General features: G+C 32.3%; 1 protein-coding gene across 17 annotated transcripts in view; it reads left to right on the top strand.

The window, feature by feature from the left end:
* Positions 1–20,150, top strand: part of NLGN1 (neuroligin 1) — a 732,068-nt gene that overhangs the window by 297,297 nt on the left and 414,621 nt on the right. For 12 of the 17 annotated variants that reach the window (XM_036219182.1, XM_036219181.1, XM_036219186.1 and 9 more), the window contains one exon: positions 19,646–19,705. The exons of the other annotated variants lie outside the window; for them this stretch is intronic. In XM_036219182.1, the coding sequence (XP_036075075.1) occupies positions 19,646–19,705 (60 nt within the window). The remainder of the gene's footprint in view (positions 1–19,645; positions 19,706–20,150) is intronic. 17 annotated transcript variants of the gene reach the window in all.

The following is a 20,150-nucleotide window of genomic DNA, read 5'->3' on the forward strand; positions in this document are numbered from 1 at the left end:
TTTCTAGACAGCTGTCTATGAAATACATCAATTGTTCTTTGAAAAGTTCATATTTAAAGTTGACACTTTGTCCTTAATTCATGCTATAATGCTTTTGATGAGTTAAAGAATTATTAATCTGTAATTGCTACTGCTGTCACTTGGTTCCTATATCCAAAGAAGTCTGTTACATGTTTCTCTTTGTATGATACATAAACATATTCATATATGTATATGTATATGCTTATTGGTATCATAAATATATCAAGATGTTACACTATGTCTAAAATGTGAATTTAAAAACAGACTTAATAGCTTATCAACTGAATAATTGCTAAGGTAAGTGCAGATAGCTGGAAAACTTTATTGGCTCAGAGACTATTGCATGAAACATGTACATTTTGGAATTGTCCATCGCCATCTTCAATGTCATGTGCCCTGGTAATCAAGACAATAACATGAGTCTTGCTAACCCAACCAGAATGTTATTGATGAGGTAAAAATTTAATACATTTACCCATGCAGAGTTTAAGCTCCCCACTAGAATTAAAACTGATTGGAGAAATTAAATATTTATTTAAAGAGTCAATAGAGATTTTGGCACAAACAAAATCAAAACACCATAGAGCAAAAAGTACTTTAAGGGAAGCAGACATTTACATGTATACCTAGAGAAATGGCTCGATTTTTCCCAGGTTTAACAGGAGTTAAAATTTATGACCATGTGATATTTTAAGTGATAAAAATAAAATATGTTTATGATTTTAAAAATGCAAACATTGAGGAGAGTGTAAGTGAAAAAGTAAAACTCTGACCTATTTCCCCATATCACATACTATGCACACTCCCTAGAGAAAACAATTTAAAATAGTTTATTGGATATCCATCGAGGGAATGCCTATGTGTATTAAACGTGGTTTTAATCCTTTTTTTATACAAACGGAGTGATGTTTTTGGTATTGTTTGAAATGTGCCTTTTCACTTAATAATATGTTAGATAACTTTAATATCAGAATATGTGGGTCTATCTAATTCATTTTAACAAATGCAGAAAACTGTATTGGTTCACTGCTGTAGAGGTAAACTTTAATGGATATTTTAGTTTTCAATTTGGTTTTTTATCATTCTTATTTTGGAATCTACTCAATGACTACATTGTTATCAAAGCCACATGTTCATTTCTGGATCTGAGGGTAGGTTAGGCTGATCTCCATGAAAAATAATGAATCAACAAAAGCAGTACAAATGCCAACACTAGTTAGTGATGTACCTTTAGACAGGAGGGGTGAACTTCCAATCTTTCTGTGATTACATGTATAAGATGGATTACATTTGTAAAACAAGAACATCAGCCCTTAACTTACAAGGTGCTTAGGAAAACATAGTGAAACAATATATGTAGAAGTGTTTAAAAAACATGAAATGATTTTTAAGCATAAAGTAGATTCAACACCCATGCTTTTGGTGCAATCATAAACTATTAACTAAAACCTGGGGAATGTTGCATGGAAAAAGAATGTAAGATCGTTTGTTTTATTAGACTTTACTTGATATGAGATTTAAGAGAAGTTTGTGATTTCACTAAGCAATAGGTAAGGCGGAGTAGATCAATCTGCCTTTCTTTGCTCCTACAGTTACTATTATTACAACTGGCTTCATGAACCCCACAAAAGCAATCCTACTGTCAGAGATGTTTCTGAAGTTTTTAGTTATCTTTGTCTACTGTATATTGTGGATGGGGAGGAGTAATGCAAATTAGGTATGAAATCGAATGGTATTGCCATGAGATGCTTGAGGAAGATAGGATATTGGAAAAACTCAATAGAATAAAGTATATATAACTCCTAATATATTCGTGACAGGCTCATAGGCACTCTAGTGTTAATTCTCTATTATAATATAGATAAGCAATTTAATTGGATTGTAGTAAAGGCAAAGGGTAATGGAATTTTAGTAAAAAAAAAAAAAAGGCCTTAGCAAGATATTGTTTTAGTATAAAACTATAAAAAACATATTTTAAGTAAAAACTGAGTTTGTGCTTGCATGCGTGCGTGTGTGCGTGTGTGTGTGTGTGTGTATTCTGATAAACTGAAAATTTTACATGATAGATCTGAGCGCTGCATGTTTTCAAAAAAGTTCACTTCCTCATACCAGCTTTTATTTTATGAACATTTGTATTTTATGGACTTTTGCTCCTGGTAGTAAATAATAAAACAACTGTAGGTATTTTATCTGTTTCATGCCTCATGTAGCCCCTGAAAGAACAGGAGAGCGAACACATGTGACCAGGCAGCTTTTATTGTATTCGTCAAGCTTTCCTAGTCCCTTTTCTTTGTATCATTCCTCATCACCCATGAATTAAAATTGGTATAGGAATTTTTCAAATATAGCTTTATATTTTGTAACTGCACTTCACTTTTCCATCCTTTGGTTTAAGCAGTCATGACTAATTATATTTCTTTTTAAACAATCTGAAATTACTATGCAGCTACATAAAAAAAATGAGGAAGTTTTTCATATACTGACATATAAAGATCTCCCATATATATTAAGATCTCCATATATATTAAGTAAAAAAAGCAAGGGACAAAGCAGTAAATTTAGAATACTATCTTTATGTAAGAAAGAGAAGAAATTAAAATACATCTAGTTTATAATTGATTGCGTCTATATAAAAAATTTCCTTGAATTTGCATAGAGAATACAGAAAGGACAATCACAAAACCAAAGCACGGTTCCCGATATAGGATTGGGAGAAAGAGGCAGGAACAGGGGAGCTAAGGATAGTAGAGACAGTACCATGACTTTTCAATGTAAGTTGCTATGTATTGATTTGATTTTTTTACTTTGTGAATAAATTACATTTTTGAAAGATATCATCAAATGAAAAAAAAACACTTTTAATCTGTAATGTAGGTAGCATAATGTGTTAGAAACAGTATAGACTATAAGCCTGAAGGGAGGGGGATTTTGTAGCACATTTGCCATTGTTGCCTGTAATTTAGGACAAGTCATCAGACTCAGTCTCTCTGGCCTCAGTGTTCTCACTGGCTCCAGATGAAGAGGTTGCAGTAGATTTTCTCATGCCCTAGGTGCCACTTTGAGTTATATTTTAATTGATATAAGATTGTGTTTAATCTAGAGTTACTAGATTAGTGCCACAGGCCACTGAAAGCATGGGAATATATGTTCTAATATATTTTCCATCCAAAAAGTTGCCATAATACTTCTTTGAAGAGGTCTGTTTTATAATGTTCCTCTAGCAGTATTTTTTAAAGGTAAGAACATTGTATGAAATAATATTTCTTTAAAATGTTTGACTATATAATAGATTTCCCTCAAAGAATTTAACTTTGTGACAAAATTTTAAGCCTAGAAATATGACATGATAAAAGTAGTAGAATTTATGGAGCATCAATTATATGCTAGGTAGTATACTAGGAACAATCTGTCTATAATTTTCACACCAATCCTACAGAAGTTACTTTTATCCTCATTTTCACTCAAGGAAATAAGGCTTAGAGACATTTAGATCATGGAGTAGATGTTTTAAGTGTAAAACTTGAATGTCAACAGAATATATTAGGGTAGGTAAGGAAGATGGATATTAGTGTCTCTCTATGGAATATATTAGCTATAGCCTTGTCTGGAGGCAATAAAGGATTAGATAATTTCCTTGAGTCTTTTCACTGACATACTGGGTCTGAGAGGGGATATATATCATGGGAGCTTCTCTTGTCTGCCTACTCTCCCACAGGCATGCTCAACAGAGAGACAAAGAGAAAAGTGGACACACTGAGACACAAACTGAGTGATGCCGACATAAATGGAGCAAGCAAACAAGAAAGACACACACACACACACACACACACACACACACACAAGCCATACCTGGAGGCACAAAAAGAAAACACACACACACACACACACACACACCACACACACACACACACACACATCCAGAGACAGTCACTGTAAAGTCTCTGATGCAGAGAGGCAAACAGAAAGAAAGACACAAAAATCAGATAGAATGAGACACAGGATGTCAAAGACATTCAGCAGAAAAAAAAAGAGACTTAGATGGAGACACGGGAAGATATATACAGCATATGGGGGTTGGGTGGGTGGGGGAAACGTGCCTGGTCAGAGAGATGCACAAAGCAAAGCAAAGCATGCGAGCAAGCAGCAAGACAAAATTGGAGTCTTGTACATTCAGAGCCATTTACATACAAAACAAAGTGAAAGACATGTAACTCCACAAGAATGAAACATATGCTTAACTAGACAGAAAAATTTACACACATTCATACATAAAGAAGTACACAAAAAGGCAGATGCATCATCTGCACACACGGAGATAGATGCATACAAACATGGGAAGAGATATGGATAGCCATAGCCTGAAGACAAAAAAGAATGAGACTTCAGTTCTTACTAAAATAATAGTTCAAAAGCCTTCATGTTTCCTGGCTCCTGCACTAGGCAGGGGGCCAAAAATTCCTGTTTCCCAGGCCACAGATGGTGCCACCACCCTTGGATCACCATACTATGTTCTTATCGTATTTTTCTATTTTTGTTTATTTCGTCGTGTTCTAGAGAGAAAATTTCTCTCACTTTTAAACAGTTATTCCCCTGGGATTTTTTTTTTTTTGATAAATTTTGCATCTTCCTTACATTATATTTCTTAGTTTTCCTAAAAGTATTATCTGAAATGCTTCAGGTTTGGGCTCATTGCTTTGCCCAAATATGATTTCTTTCTGTCAGCCTTAGTTTTACTAAAGCATGATATGATATTATATAAAATAGAAAGGTAAGTATTCTTGGTAATATGTGAACCACAAAGAATCATAGATAGTATTAAATTTTAAACCAATATGGTATGAAATATTCTGAGATAAAAATGATTTCTTGACTATATTTCTAAATATGAAAGCAAAGGAATAGAGCTACTTAATACTTTTAATGGCATATATATGTATATATTATATATGTGTATGTACATGGGTTTTTATATATGATATGTTTGTATCTATATGTGTGTGCATATAGATATACGTATATATATAAAACTATATATATATATAACTGTATCTTTTTACCTATTTATCTATCTATCATCTATCTAAAGTATTCTCACAAAATAAAGCATTATTTGAGAATAGGATGCCACTTTTTTCTGGGTATTGTCTTCTCAATGAGGAGTAACCATTCAAGTTGAACTTGCAATCACATAAGCATTTCTAGCTGATGTGTATCATAGCTAAGCATATGCACAGTGTGGTCAATTTCATGTATTTATGCACATATTTTCATTTTACTCCCTGGTAAAATTTAAAATAGGGAAAAAGCCAAGATCCCCAAAGTAGGAAAATAGTCTAGACCCAAAATTTTCCACAAAGTATACTTAAAAGACCTAATTCATCATTAAATCACTAAAATCTAGGCTGACCCTGAGTAATGTCAGGGGGAAAGGAGGTAGAAATTGTTATTTTTAATAAGTTCTCTAGGTATTTTTTTTATGCACACTCATATTGGAGAAGCACAATCTAGAGAACTAAATTTTATGGATTTTATTACAGGGATTAATTCTGAAAAATACGTTCTAATACACGGGCAGGTCAATGTGAGAAAATTATTCCTGCTATGAATTTTGTGCATTGAAATTATCCTGAATATCCTTATCTACTCAGTTTTCTTTCTTTTTTCTTTATATATATATTGAATCATTTAAGTCTTTTTAGGTTTCTGTTCTCTTATGAGTTTTCTTACTGCCCTTCTTAACAAATAATGCCTAGAATAATGAAGCTGCCTGCAGAAACAAATTTCTACCACATTTCAACAAACTAATGTTGAAAATCATTCATTCTCAGTGAAAAGTTATCTTTAGGTTAGTCACAAAGGATAAAAGAAACCTAAGTACATGCAATTAAACCATTAGGTACAATTTCTTAACATGTATCAGAATAAGTGAGTTTTAATTCTAACAATACAGATTTACCATATTCAGAAGGAAAATACATAGGAATAGTAACTTCGAAAACACATATTGGGATGATCATTCTCTTATGAGTGAGATTTATCCAAGTAATTCACTACAGGGTGCCAACATTGCAGGCTCTCTTAGTGTGTTTAAAATGTATAAGCATTGATTCATGTGCAAATTTTTGAAATATATATCTTGCCTAAAGTCAATTGCACATTTTTTATTGCCTTAAAATTTGATACTGTTTCTAGCTTACTATATTAAAGTAAAAATGCTGTGATATTGAGGACATGGCTGTTTATTAAATGTGAAATATTTCACAAAATTAAATGTGATTTCTATGTTTTTTGGAATAAAGTGCTTTTGTTGTAAAAATACTGGAGGTTTAATGTAAAAGCATTTCTATTTATATTGGTAAAGATTTTTTTCTTCAAAGCCAATAGCAAAATATTAGTATTAAATATGTTATCTTTGATAAATATTATTATTCTGGACTGTTTTACAAAAAGAAGCTTGATTTTAAGCATTTTAATAGCTTAAAGGGAAGAACAAAAATGCAGGGAAGGAAAAAATCAATAAAGCATTCGGCCTCTTATTTCATATTGATTCTTGTAATCCAGCAACCATTAAATACTTGAGTGGTAAGCCTCTTTAAGATGGCATGTTTATATTTGAAGATCAAATCCCTTAATTTTGCTCATGGGTTTCCCAAAACACATTTCATACACAAGATAAAACATGGCTTTCAGTGGCCATGTTTCCTATTGCAGTTGTTTTTAAACTGAGCTGCTTTAAAGTGCATTGTGAGTAGGGTCACCCCCAAGTAATTGCTTCTTGCAGTGCTAGTAAACAGAGACACCTTTTAAATACCACTGGAATTATGAAAATAAAGCTAGCACATCGAAGGTGATAAGTAATAGAATTAGCAAAAATACATTATTCAAATAATTTAAAAGTATAATTTTAATTTAGAATATCATTTTTACCTTTCCACACAAAAAAATGGCATTTTAACTAGAAAAAGTATTAGAAATGAATGCTAGCTTGTCTCAAACCTGTCAACTCTCCCCTTAGTGAGTATTATTACAATGGAAGTAAAGAATTGCTGTGACATTTTGCTTTTAAATTTTCTGCACTTTTTTTTTTCAAATGCTGTAAACTCAGACCTGACATTTTACCACAAAAGAAAAAGTGTTTTTGTTTTTTTTTAATCTTCATTTTCTGGTAATCAATTTCAAACCTATAATGAGTAAATATTAGGTGGGTAAATGTTTTGTTAAATATATTTGAAATCTTCACTTTTTTAAAGATACCACAAAATATGTATTTTTCTCCTCCAATTGCACTAGTATCAGTTAATCTAGTTGGTTAATATTTCATTTACTGTGTTTTAATAATAATTCTTAATATTTATTGTGTCCTTAAAATATGCCAGTTACTGTTTTAAGACCTACACTTACATAATCACCTTTAATCTCTTAAATAAGGTTATGAGCTTGGTATTATTTCTATCTGCAATTTACAGATGGTTAAATTAAGGGCCAGGATTATCAAGTAACTTGCCAAAAGTCAGACAGCAGGTAGGATAGTGAAGCCAGGAAGAAACATCAGGAAATCTGATCCTAGAATCTGTGTTCTTAATTGGAACATAAGGAAGCAAGAGGATTTTAATTTTGAAAAGTTAATACATATGGACTTTTTACTTCTGGATAACATAAATACTTTCCATTTGAGTACTTGATACAGCCAGTCCTTTGTGTCATAACAATTTCTTTTGTAATTAGTAGTCCCCATTATTTCCAACTCACCTAATGCCAAAATACAAACCTTCCACGTTATGTGTGAAGCCCTTTTTCAGTGCATTCACAAAACACCATCTCATTTGATCCTACAATGATCTCTCAAAGTAATTAGAAGATATGTCTCTTCCTTTTTACAGCTAAAAAGAAGACTCAGATATGAAGCGACTTGAATAATGTCATAGAGAGCATCACCTATTTAAATGGCAGAGCTCAAAGTAGAACGCAGGCCTTTTGTTATTACTTTGGTCACTTTCACCAGAGAACTTGAACTCATCACATACAACTATGGGCTCTGGGTACAGTGCGGGCCACTGTAACACAGCTTCTGGGCCCCAGGGCACTTTGGAGTCCACACTCCTGCAACTAAGTAACAGACTCGGGTCAAATCTGATGTTCTCCTTTGAATAGACCCTGTTTTCTACCTTCTTCCAGACTGCCTTGCCACCATGAAGCTAAGCCTGTTCTACTTAGTGTTTCCGTATGGATAGAGTAATAAGAAACATGAGATGTAGATGAGCTTTGTGGCCTGGGCAAAATCAGTTAACACTCTACTTTTGTTTTCTTGAGGATCTACGAAATGACAGAGTTTGATAGTCACTCAGTAGGGTACGTTTTAGCTCTAGTGTCCAGTGAGTCTGGATGCATAATTACCTGATTCACAAGTGTTTCTATATTGTCTAGTGTAAACTTAATATTTATTCTATCAAGTGAGAGAGAATACAAAACTGTGTCTTGGACAGACTTCAGCTTGTGTGGTAAAATAGAATCAATCCACTCAGAGAATAAGATTTCACTAGTTACTGATTCAGTTCATTTATCTCGCCTATAGAGATAAAACGTAGTAATGTCCAAGAACTAAAGTATTTTCACTATCTACTGCTGAACAATGTGGAACTACCTCTATTTCATATCCCGAAGGCAGCAGTTTAGGCCAAAATATACACTGGTACTCTTTTCTATCAATGTGAAAAAATTTTACATATTCTAGATGATACTCTCTATGCTCATCCACCCTCTTTCCTCCTCTTTAAAGTGAATTGATTTTAACTTGAAATAATCAACTCTATGGGTAAAATACATAGGATGTGGATGTTAGGTCAGTTTTTTTGTGTAACAGTGACAAGAGTCACAATGGAAGAAGTCGTAATTTGTTTATTGTTTTTTTCTCACATTTTTACTCTGTTTATTCAGGTGAAAACAGTTAACTCCTTCTCTCTTAGAAAATTTCAGTCATATACTACAATATAGAAAATTTCAATTCTAGGCACCATTTTATATATGAGGTTCTCAGACCTTATCTTATAACTGAAAGTTTTACCCTTTTTACTAAACTTTCTCTATTTTCTCCAATCCCCAGACCCTGGCAATCATTTTTCTACTTTGTTTCTATAAGTTTGACTTTTGACTTTTTTTTTTTAAGAGTCCGTATATACATGATACCATGTTGTATTTGTGTTTCTCTGGCTTATTTCACTTAGCATAATGCTCTCCAAGTCCATCCATGTTACCAAAAATGAAAAGATTTTCATTTTGAATAATATTCCTCTATTTATTATCTATCTGTCTATCTATCTATATATCGAGCGAGCGAGCGAGCGATGCGAGCGATAGCGAGCAGCGAGCGAAGCGAGGGACGAGCGAGCGAGCAGCGAGCGAGCGACCGAGCAGGAGCGGAAGCGAGCAGAGAGCAGCGAGAGCGAGCGAGCGAGCGCGCGAGCGAGCGAGCGAGCCGAGGAGCGAGCGAGCAGCGAGCGACGAGCAGCTAGCGAGCTATCAGCAGCGATGAGCTACTAGTAGCATCAGCAGCGACATCAGCTAGGCAGCAGCTAGCGAGCGATCATCGAGCTATATCTATCGAGCTAGCTAAGCGAGCTAGCGACTATCTATCTATCTATTATCTATCTATCTATCTATCTATCTATCTATCTATCTATCTATCTATCTATCTATCTATCTATCTATCTATCTATCTATCATCTATCTATCAATCATCTATCTATCTATCTATCTATCTATCTATCTATCATCTATCTATCCATCTATCTATCTACCTACCTACCTACCTACATACCTACCTAATCCATCTCCACCTTATTTTCTTTATCCATTCATCCTCTGACAGACATTGGTTTTTTTGTACCTTGGTTATTGTGAATAATGCCACAATGAACACAAGACTACAGATATCTCTTTGAGATAATAATTTTGTTTCCTGTCTATATACACTTGGAAGTGGAATTGCTGGATCATATGGTAGTTCAATTTTTAATTTCTTGAGGAACATCTAGATGGTTCTTCACTGTGGCTATGCACAAGGATTCCAACAGAGCACAGGGTTCCCTTTTCTTCATATGCTCACCAGCATTTGTTATCTCTTGTTTTTTGATAATCATCATCCTAACAAATATGAAGTGATATTTTGGTTTTATTTTGTATTTCCCTAGTGATTAGTGATGTTGAGTACTTTTTCCTGTACCTATTGGCCATTTGCAGGTCTTCTTTGGAAAAATGTCTATTTAGGTCCCTTAGCTATTTTTAAATGGGTTATTTTATTATTATTGTTATTATTTTGCTATTAAGTAGTAAGTATGTTCCTTGTATATTTTGGATATTAACCCCTTCTCAGATAGGTGGTTTGTAAGTGTTTTCTCCCATTTTATAGGTTGCCTTTTTATTTTATTGATGGTTTCTTTTGTTGTGCAGAAGCTTTTCAGTTTGATATAGTCCCACTTGTTTATTTTTGCATTTGTTGCATTTTTTTGTGTGTGTCAAATAAAAAATAAAAACTTTGCAAGACTAATGTCAAGGACCTCATCACCAATGCTTTCTTCTATGAGTATACTGGTTTCATGTTTTATATTTAATTTTTTAGTACATTTCGAGTTGATTTTGATTATGGTGTAAGATAGTGGTCCAGTTTTATTCTTTTGTATATCCAATTTTCCCAACAGTATTTATTGAAGAGGCTATTCTTTCCCATTGTGTATTCTCAGTCTCTGGAATGTTCCTTTGATCTGTGTTTGTTTTTTATACTAAAACCATACTGGTTTGATTACTAAAGCTTCGTAGTAGGATTTAAAATCAGGAAGCTTTGTTCTTCTGCCTTAAGATTCCTTGGACTATTTAGGATCTTTTGTGGTACCATACAAACTTTAGAATTGTTTGTTCTATTTTTGTGAAAAATGTTATTGGGGGTTTTAATAGGAATTGCATTGAATGTGTGGATTGCTTTGAGTAATATGAATTTAAGAATATGCATTTTAATATTCTTAATAATATTAAGAATATAAATTTTTAAGAATATTAATTCTTGCAATCTATGAACATGGAATACCTTTTCCTTTATTTGTATCCTCTCAATTTCTTTTATTAATGTCTTATAGTTTTCAGCAGCACATAGATCTTTTGCCTCTTTGGTTAAATTTATTCCTAAGTATTTTATTCTTTTTAATGCTATTGTGTATGGAATTGTTTACTTCATTTGTCTTTCAGATATTATATTATTGGTACATAGAAACACAATTGATTTTTGTATATTGATATTGTACCAGGCAACTTTCTTGAAATCATTTATTAATTTAATTTTATTTTTTTTAGTGACATCTTTAAGGTTTCATGTATAATGTTATTTCATCAGCAAATAGAAACAATTTTACTTTTCTTTTTTGGATACGTTTTCTTTCTTTCTTTTTTTGCCCAATTTCTCTGGAGAAGATCTAGTACTATGCTGAATAGAAGTGGTGATAGTGGACATCCTTGCCTTGTTACTGATATTAGAGAAAAAGCTTTCAGTATTTCACAACTGAATATGACATTAGCTGTATACTTTTCCCTCTTTGTTTGTTGAGAGTTTTTATCACAAAAGGATGTTGAATTTTGTCAAATTCTTTTTCTTTTTTTTTTCTTTTTCTTTCTTTTTTTTTTTTTTTTTTGCATCTATTGAGATGATGGTATGATTTGTATCCTTCATTTTGTTATTGTGGAGTCATATTGATTGATTTGTGGATGTTGAACCATCCTTGTATCCCTGGAATAAATTTCATTCCATCAAAGTGTATGATCCTTTTAATGTATTATTGAATTCAGTTTGCTTATATTTTATTGTAGATTGTTGCAGTTCATCAGAGATATCGGTCTCTCATTTTCCTTTATTGGGGTGTACTAGTCTGGCTTTGGTATTAGGGTAATCCTGGCCTTGTAAAATGAGTATGGGAGTGCTCTCTTCGATTCTATTTTTTCAAAGAGTTTGAGACAGATGGGTACTATTTCTTCTTAACTGTTTGGTAGAATTCAGAAAAATATGTGTTTTAGAAAGCAGTGGAATGAAGAGATAAAATCTAGAAAGAGTAAGGAGGATCTTATGGTTCAGTTTGGGGTATTTAGTCTAAAATAATAAATGATAAAGAGATTGGAAGGACTTTTAAACAGAGTAGTGAAACAATGAAAGTGGTGTTTAATGAACAGTAATCTGAACTTCATTTAAAAACATATTTTAAAAGATTTGTTTCTATTTTGAATAAAAAAATATTTTTTCTCATGAATTTCTAAAACATAAAAATGAGTGCTAAAATATAGTTTTCATCTGTCTTGTTATAGCTATTTTAAAACTCACAGTACAAGATTGTTGTATACGCTTTTGAGTGCCTGCTCTATTGGAATGCTTGCAACTTTAGTCTTAAAAAGAGTCAAATATGTATGCATTTTAGCTGATGATAATTTATTTAAAGCTTTCTCTTTTGGGGTTTGCCACCATTATAATCTACTACTTTAAAAACCTATAGTATATGAAATGGTTTGGGAGACAGTCTAGAGTCTGGATGGCAGTGGAAATGACCATGACGCTGCTGCATAAGTTAGACATATAGACAAATAATAGGCTAAAAAGATTGGAAAGAATGATAGGAATACATATTTTTTTTTGAAAAATTGATGAAATGTGTCTAAGACCAGAGAAAAGAAGAAGAAATAGTTAAAGATTATTTGAGGATTTAGAGCTTGGAAACAGGGAGGGGTTTATACCTCTGTAAGCAAAACTTGTGTTGGGAGGTAAAACTAGCTTTGAGGTGGATGTGATGATGGTCATTCTTGTTGTACTATACTGGAGATGAGATATTCAAACAGAAATGCCTTGTGAAATAGCTATCTTTGTGTAAATGTAAGAATAATTAGGATTCATTAATTCTCAGTATGCTAATTCTTGGACAAAGCAAATTTAACTTTCAATACAAATTTTAAAAAAACTTTAAAAATATTTATAAAATTTTAGATGTTCTGAAATCTTAGATTTACTTTACATGATTTTAATTTTATTTTCAAACAGAAATAACATAAGACATTATAGAATCCTTTGCTATCATTTAATTTCTTCTAATAAGGCTATTCTTATCTGATGATAACAAAATGCAGACTTCTGTATAAAACATCCTCAGCCATATTTCTTAGAACAACTTTACCTTTTTCTGATTTTTTGATTAAGATTCAGATAGGGCAGAGTTTACCAATGCATATTTAATCCCTTTAAATGGCTTCTTATTGCTTTTAGGACTATGACAAAACACTTCAGGCAAGATGAGCTGTAGGCTCTGATTGATGCCTGTCTAGCTACTACTACTCTCTGTTCTAGTTCCTATATTTCAGCTACACTCACTTCCAGGCTCCGCCTCATTTTAGGACCTTTTCACATGCTGAGTCTTCTGGCTGGAATTTTCTTCTCATTCTACCTACCCATCCTCAGCCCCTTTGGTATTGACTTCTTCTTTAGTCTTTAGGCCACACTGCGCTTATTTAGTGAAGACTTCTTAAGGTCAGCTAGGTCCCCTTGTATAATCCTCTCATCACTAAGATTCTTTTTTCTTAATACAATTTGTAGGTACATGTTTATGTGTGTGATTATTTGCTTAATGTCTCTTTTTCTGAAAAAAAAAAAGCTAATCTGCATGAGGGTAAGGGTCTTGCCTGTTTTCCTCACCACGTATCCTGAGCACCTTGCATAATATATATTTGTTGAGTGGTTGGATGACTGAATACTGCAGCCATACCAAGGAAGTTGGACTATTGATGTTATCCCAGTCCTCAAGCCTTGCTGATACATCTCTGAGCATCCTGTGGCACTTTTGTCCTAACCATAATGCAGGTGCATCTTAGAGTAATGTGTGGAAAGCCATGGTGAGTATGTCTTCACAAAGTATAAAAGAGTTTATGGAACACATAGTTACATTGACCCAGATGAGGAAAAAAAAAAAAACATTATTCTGATATTCTCTATGCTATAAAAATAGTGCATCAGCATTTTAATAAATCAAACAAATATAGTGTTAAAGAAGTAATAAGCTTGTGCAAATGTGGTGATGCTCAGATTAGCAAGTAGTAAGTAGCCTATTCTACTTTTTATTTACATATTTTTTTCCTCCAGATTTTATCACTTTGATTCTAGATAGGATTGCTTTTAACTTCAAAGTGTTGTTAAAGTAATTTTATAAAGAAAAGAATTTTCTTTATTATAATTATAAATAAGCTCTTCTCAATATACTTGGTCTGGAATGACTTCTCTCCCATCTCTCCCTGTTTTAACATCAGATTCTCTTTTTCTCAAAAGTCATGTTTTAAGCTGTGCTCTGCTTCTGAAGAACTGAGGGAATATGTTTGTGTGCGCGTGGGTCATTTCTTTCAACACAAAGATAGAGCATGCCTGCTGCTTTCATACTCTTAGAAGCTGGTCTCTTCCATAGCACGTATACATATGAACCACTAGCCTAAGCATGCAGCTCACCTGAAAGATACTCAAACATCATGAATGACATAGTAGTGCCTTCAAAATTTGCAAAGATATGGATTCCTTTGAAACTGTCAGTTGTTCCAAAGTTTATTTTCAATATCTCATTGCAGCAGTTTGCACTATTTTTTAATTCTATTATGATGCAGATTTTTGACATTACTCCAAAATGTTATCTTTTTAATGGAAAAAAAATCTCAAGAAAGAAAATTACTTTTCATCTTTGATTTCTTTATATCCGTTCATATAATCCATAGTTTAAGAATTGTGATTACTTTCAGTTAAATACAGTAGTACCAAAATAATAAATATTATTCTAAATCATTCACCTTCACTCATTTCTGTATTCTCAAGAGGTATATATTATAGTTATATAAAATTGACTAAATTTCAATGGGAAAAATTTGATAGCTTTACAATGACACCAAGTGCTGTGATGTTTAATTTCTTAAACTCATTGCATTTTAATGTTCATCAATTTGGGAAAAAAATATGGCAGCATACTGTAATTTTTATTTAAAATGTATTGAATTCTGGCATTGTCCTCCATATGAAGCAGATATAGTTAGATCTTTTTTCCATCCTTGATGCTATTTTTATAAACTATAATTTCTCCTAAAAACTTTCATGAAAATATTTAGCCTATTTTCAATTGTTCCAGAACAACAATGGCCACATCTTTAAATTCTCCCATTCTGAAGAATTCTTCAGAGTCAATTTATCCCAAAGGGTGCTTGGTAAAGAGTGTGAGGAAAGAGGAGAGCAAGGTCACCAGAGATTTCCATCTATCAAGATGGGACTCACTGGAGCCTGGAGCTCTAAATAATCATAAAAATTTCAAAGACTTGTTCTGTTAAAAACAGATGTATTTCTCATAGCCAACTTTCTAAGTCAGGAGCTAATAATATCTTCAACCTACTTGCCTCTTGCAGATATGTGTGACACAGAGTACAGATAATATCTGCTGAATTGAACCCATAATGAAGGAAGGCATAATCTGTTCTAATGTATTTCAGACCTAAACTATATTACCCTTCATCAAAGGGAATGATAAAAAGCAGCATTAATATGGCTGGATAATAATTATTTTGAAGCTCATAATTATTCTTCAGTTAACTACGGAGAAATGCTGATATTTTTATTCCTTTTTTAAAAAAATTAAGGCTCATGGTCAGATTCTGAAATGTAAGAATGTCCTTTTTAAAGGCTGATACTTTGAATCATGCTTATGTTAATTGCAAAAGAACTATTTTGGATTTAACTGAGTTAAAAGTTCATGGTTAGAAGTTCCCTTTACCTTCCTTGGTACTGTTGTTTCACCACTGAATCTATTTATTGCCTATAGGAGATATAAAATATAGTAATTACTCTCACTCCCTTTCAAAATGACATGAGGTCTACTTTCCTATTAACTCTAATGAGAGTTATGTGTGCGTTCTTCAAGGAGCACAGACCCTATAGAGTTTCAAGGTAGCATAAATCACTTCTACACTTAGGTTTTCGAAGACTCTCTTGCTTTATATCTTGGTGCTGTAAGATACCCATATAAACTGCTGGTATTGAAAATGCACTATTTGTCGTTTAAAACAGACATAAGCCGGAGTTGAAATGTTGTTACTTATTGTTATTTCTGTTGAAGGATAAATGTCTTACCATTTGGAAAATTCACGTTGATCAACTTGCAAGAATTTGTGGCCACTAAAATGTGGTTGCCTAATAGTCATAAGAAAATTATGACTATTAATCTTACGATAATTTCCTTCTATTTAAAAATCTTACGATATTTTCCTTCTATTTAAATTTTCAATGTCAGTACTTCGATCAATTATAACAGTTTAGGATGAAGGAGGAAAATGAACCAGAGTTTCTGATATCCTAGAAAGGAGAAAGTTCAAGGCAAGGCAATGGGCTGTTTTGTTTCCAGCCTGGGAATAAGGAATCTTATGATCCTGTAGGAATCTGTTTCTGTAATCCACTGGTATAGATGTACTTTATTGAGGCTTCTTCAGAGAAACCAAAGTTGACTTTCTCAATTTGCAATCATGTAAACCATATATAAATATCTCAGATATTATTCTCAGTGGCTTTAGGCATAGGATATAAAAGAAATGTTTTCCTTCTTTTTTAAGTCAATTTCACCAAAAAATTGTAATTAGCCCTCTTTTTCCCAAAGAACCTATAAAAATCAAATGTGTAAAAAATTATTAAGATAATAACTCAGTTATGCTGAAATCACAAATATTGTTAGAACCCATACTGTGGGAACAATTTAATATCATCTAATCATAATGTTTTATTTAGTCTTCAGTAAATGAAATTCTTTAGTTGGGAGAATTCGACTTAATTCTTCTCTAGGATAATGATGTCTCCATCTATTTATGATGCTGAAGCATTATCTATATCTGTTTCTAACCTTTCAGATTTACTACAGTGAAAGATGTCCCATGCAGTAGATGTATGTAATCACTACCCCACATAAGTTAAGAGATATGAAGCTTCCTAAGTAAGGAAGGTGATAATAAATATATAGCAAAAAGCTGGTTCAACCATTTCTCCGTGGAAAAATTCGCATTGTGTATATCGTATTATTTACATGGCTTCTCTCCTTGCACAAACTGAGAGTCAAAATGCAACAAAGAACTATGTCCCACATTCAAACAAGTGGAAGATTATGTTTTAATAAAAATTCTCTTACTGTCACATCTCATGTAGACCAAGAACTAGCAATTCTGTGGGTGTGCAAAGTGCATAAAACTATTGGCTCATGGTTGTAGAACCTGAAGGATTTCCAAAGGTCATGTAAATTGCCTTGGGTACACTTGGGGACACTTTCATCTGAAATCTCCAAGAGAGATATCTTATAAAACCCTGAAAAAAATGAAGAGAGTGACTTAATTTAATTGTGGTAGGTTTTATATGTCTCCAAATATTAGTGAAGCGATGATTCAGAAAAAAAAAAAAAAAAAAAAAAAAAAATTGAACTCACATTAGTGATTTCTTAATACAGCCAAGAATAAAGCAAATTAAGTAATTTAACTGAAATTTGAAAGTAGATAATGATTTGACAGTAATAAACAATTACCACTATACTTAATCTGTATTGTTAACAAGTAAATAAATCCAAAAACCAAACTGCTATGTAAAGTCCTTGAAAATAAAAGAGCAAGAAAATATATTTGTTGAATTCTATTCCTTTACTGCTTTAGGTAATTACAGAAAAATAAAAAGCTTGAAAATACAGTTTTCAAAGTCTGATATTTTACATTTTTAAATCGGAAATATTTCAAATATAATTCTAATAACGTCAATTTTAAAATTTAAGTTAAAATTTTCTATTTTTCAGAAATATAGCAACATTGTTGTATGAATATTAGACAATATGAGGGTTCTTTTTATGTTCCAATAGGGTTATATTGAAGAAATGTAGATTTTTGTGAACTTGTAACTAAGTGCCAATTAACATAAACTATTGCTTTTATCTAGATTTTCTCTAAATGGAATGATTACTTTTGGGAGTGATTATAAATGTATGTCATTTAAATGACTGTGTACAGCTCTTCTGTCTGTATTTGAAATGACTTTGAAACCATGACCTTACAACTGAGTAGTCAACAGGTCCTGTAATCAATTTCTCCATTTCCAATCTTTTGATCTTTGCCACTTCTTGCTATTTTTCAAGGCAATCTCTCTAAGGTGATGAACCATAACTGTATTATATCTTATGTTTTTCAGTTTTCTGGAATGTTTTTCATTCTTTGAGGGTTATGAGATTAGGTATAGTTATGAATTATAAACATAATGCACAGTAATTGCTGAATAGACTTAGAAATCGTTCTAAAAAATGTTTAACGATCTTTTCCTATGAAGTGTGCTTAGAATTAATGCCTGCTTCTTTACTTTTTACATTACTGAAATCACATGACTTGCAGTCTTTTTTTCCCTTTCTTTTTCTGCGACTTTTTTATGCATGACAAATTCTCTTGCTTACTGCTATGTGGTTGGCTGTCTTTTAACTTGAGTGTCCTGTGTTTGTAATGATTGCTTTTTGCATGAAGATTATGATATGTCATACAAATTAAGTGGTTGTGAAAACAAAAAGGTATGTGGGGCTTCACTTGCATTTTTTGTGCTGAATATGTCAATATGTGACGCTTAAAATTACTTTCATGTGGCCTTCGACTTCCCCTTTGGTGTGCTCCTGTATTCTAGCAAATTAGTATTGTTAAGTACAATAAAACATTTATTAAACATTCACAGTGTTTTAATACAATTATTTTCCAAAGACATGATCTCATTATAAATAACTATACTGGGCATGAAATTGCACTAGGGCATGGTTCCATTATATTCCTAAATTGATTATGAAATATAAGCCCTGACTTTGTAACTACCTTAATTGCTCAACAGTGACTTCCATTGATGGTACCTTTGCTCTTCTGAGTGATGAGATTACCTGTTCATACATTTGTGCAGTTTGCAAATGTTTTAAATCTATAGCTAATATTTAATCAAAACACATGGGGAAATATTTGTGTGATGACAAGTAATTTTAAAAAGTCACAGTTTTGAATAATGTATGATATAAAAATGCGTTAAACCCAAGTGTTAATGCTCTTACAAAAAACAGAGAAAAAAGAAAAAAAAACACCTTAAAAATGTTCATATCTCTGTTTTCCTCAATGTTAATATATTGTCCCAAATTAAAGAATGACTTTAGCTTACTTTTTTTTTTTTACTGTTATCACCAATTTTAATTAGAAAGGACACTGAATAAGTTAAGGTCTTTCAGCTAATAAAACTGTTTACTTTTTTTATATGCAATGGGTATTTTAAAAAATCATTTTCTTGCTTATGACTTGATTTGCAAACCAGAATGTATTTTTTTTTTATGATGGAAATAATCACAAATCAAATCTTCTATGAGATATTTTGGGGAAGGGGATTTTTCTCTTAAAATAGATAATCAACTTTGACTTAAACATTTCCCCACTCTTTTTGAAAATATCCTTGAGAATTTTAGTATTTACATTTATTTTTTTCCCCTCAGTCTTGTTTATTCTTGAATTGTCTTTTTTTTTTTTTCCTCCATTTCTCCGTTCTCAATCCTAGGTCCCCTTACAAAGAAACAGACAGATGATTTAGGTGATAATGACGGTGCTGAAGATGAAGGTATTTTTTTCCACCAAATCTATTTGCATGACAAGGGCCTCAGTCACTTTTTCCACCCCTTTCTATTTTTTTACTTCTTGTCTTTTTTTACAAAGTTGTTTTTAATTCCCGTTTTTGATGTGTTTTGTCTTCTTGCTTGTTGTTACATATAAATATACATTTTTAATTTTTTAAAAAATGAATGTTAAGTTTTACATTTTGATACCAACCATTAAAATGTTTTAAAAAGAGGGGCATTTTTCTTTGTTTTCTTGAACTGACTTTTGATATGTTTCATCCCACGTTTTGACTGAAATTTGTCCATATTCTTTGAACTAACAACCTCTCCCCTTGTAGTCTCTCTGTACCCATTCTGCATGTTTTCTAATATATGTAAATATCTTACCCAATATTAAAATGTATTTAATTTTTATATTTGTTATTTGCTTAAAAAGAATCCCATACA

Source organism: Rousettus aegyptiacus, unplaced genomic scaffold, assembly GCF_014176215.1.
Source record: "Rousettus aegyptiacus isolate mRouAeg1 unplaced genomic scaffold, mRouAeg1.p scaffold_m13_p_4, whole genome shotgun sequence".
NCBI classification, from domain to species: domain Eukaryota; kingdom Metazoa; phylum Chordata; class Mammalia; order Chiroptera; family Pteropodidae; genus Rousettus; species Rousettus aegyptiacus.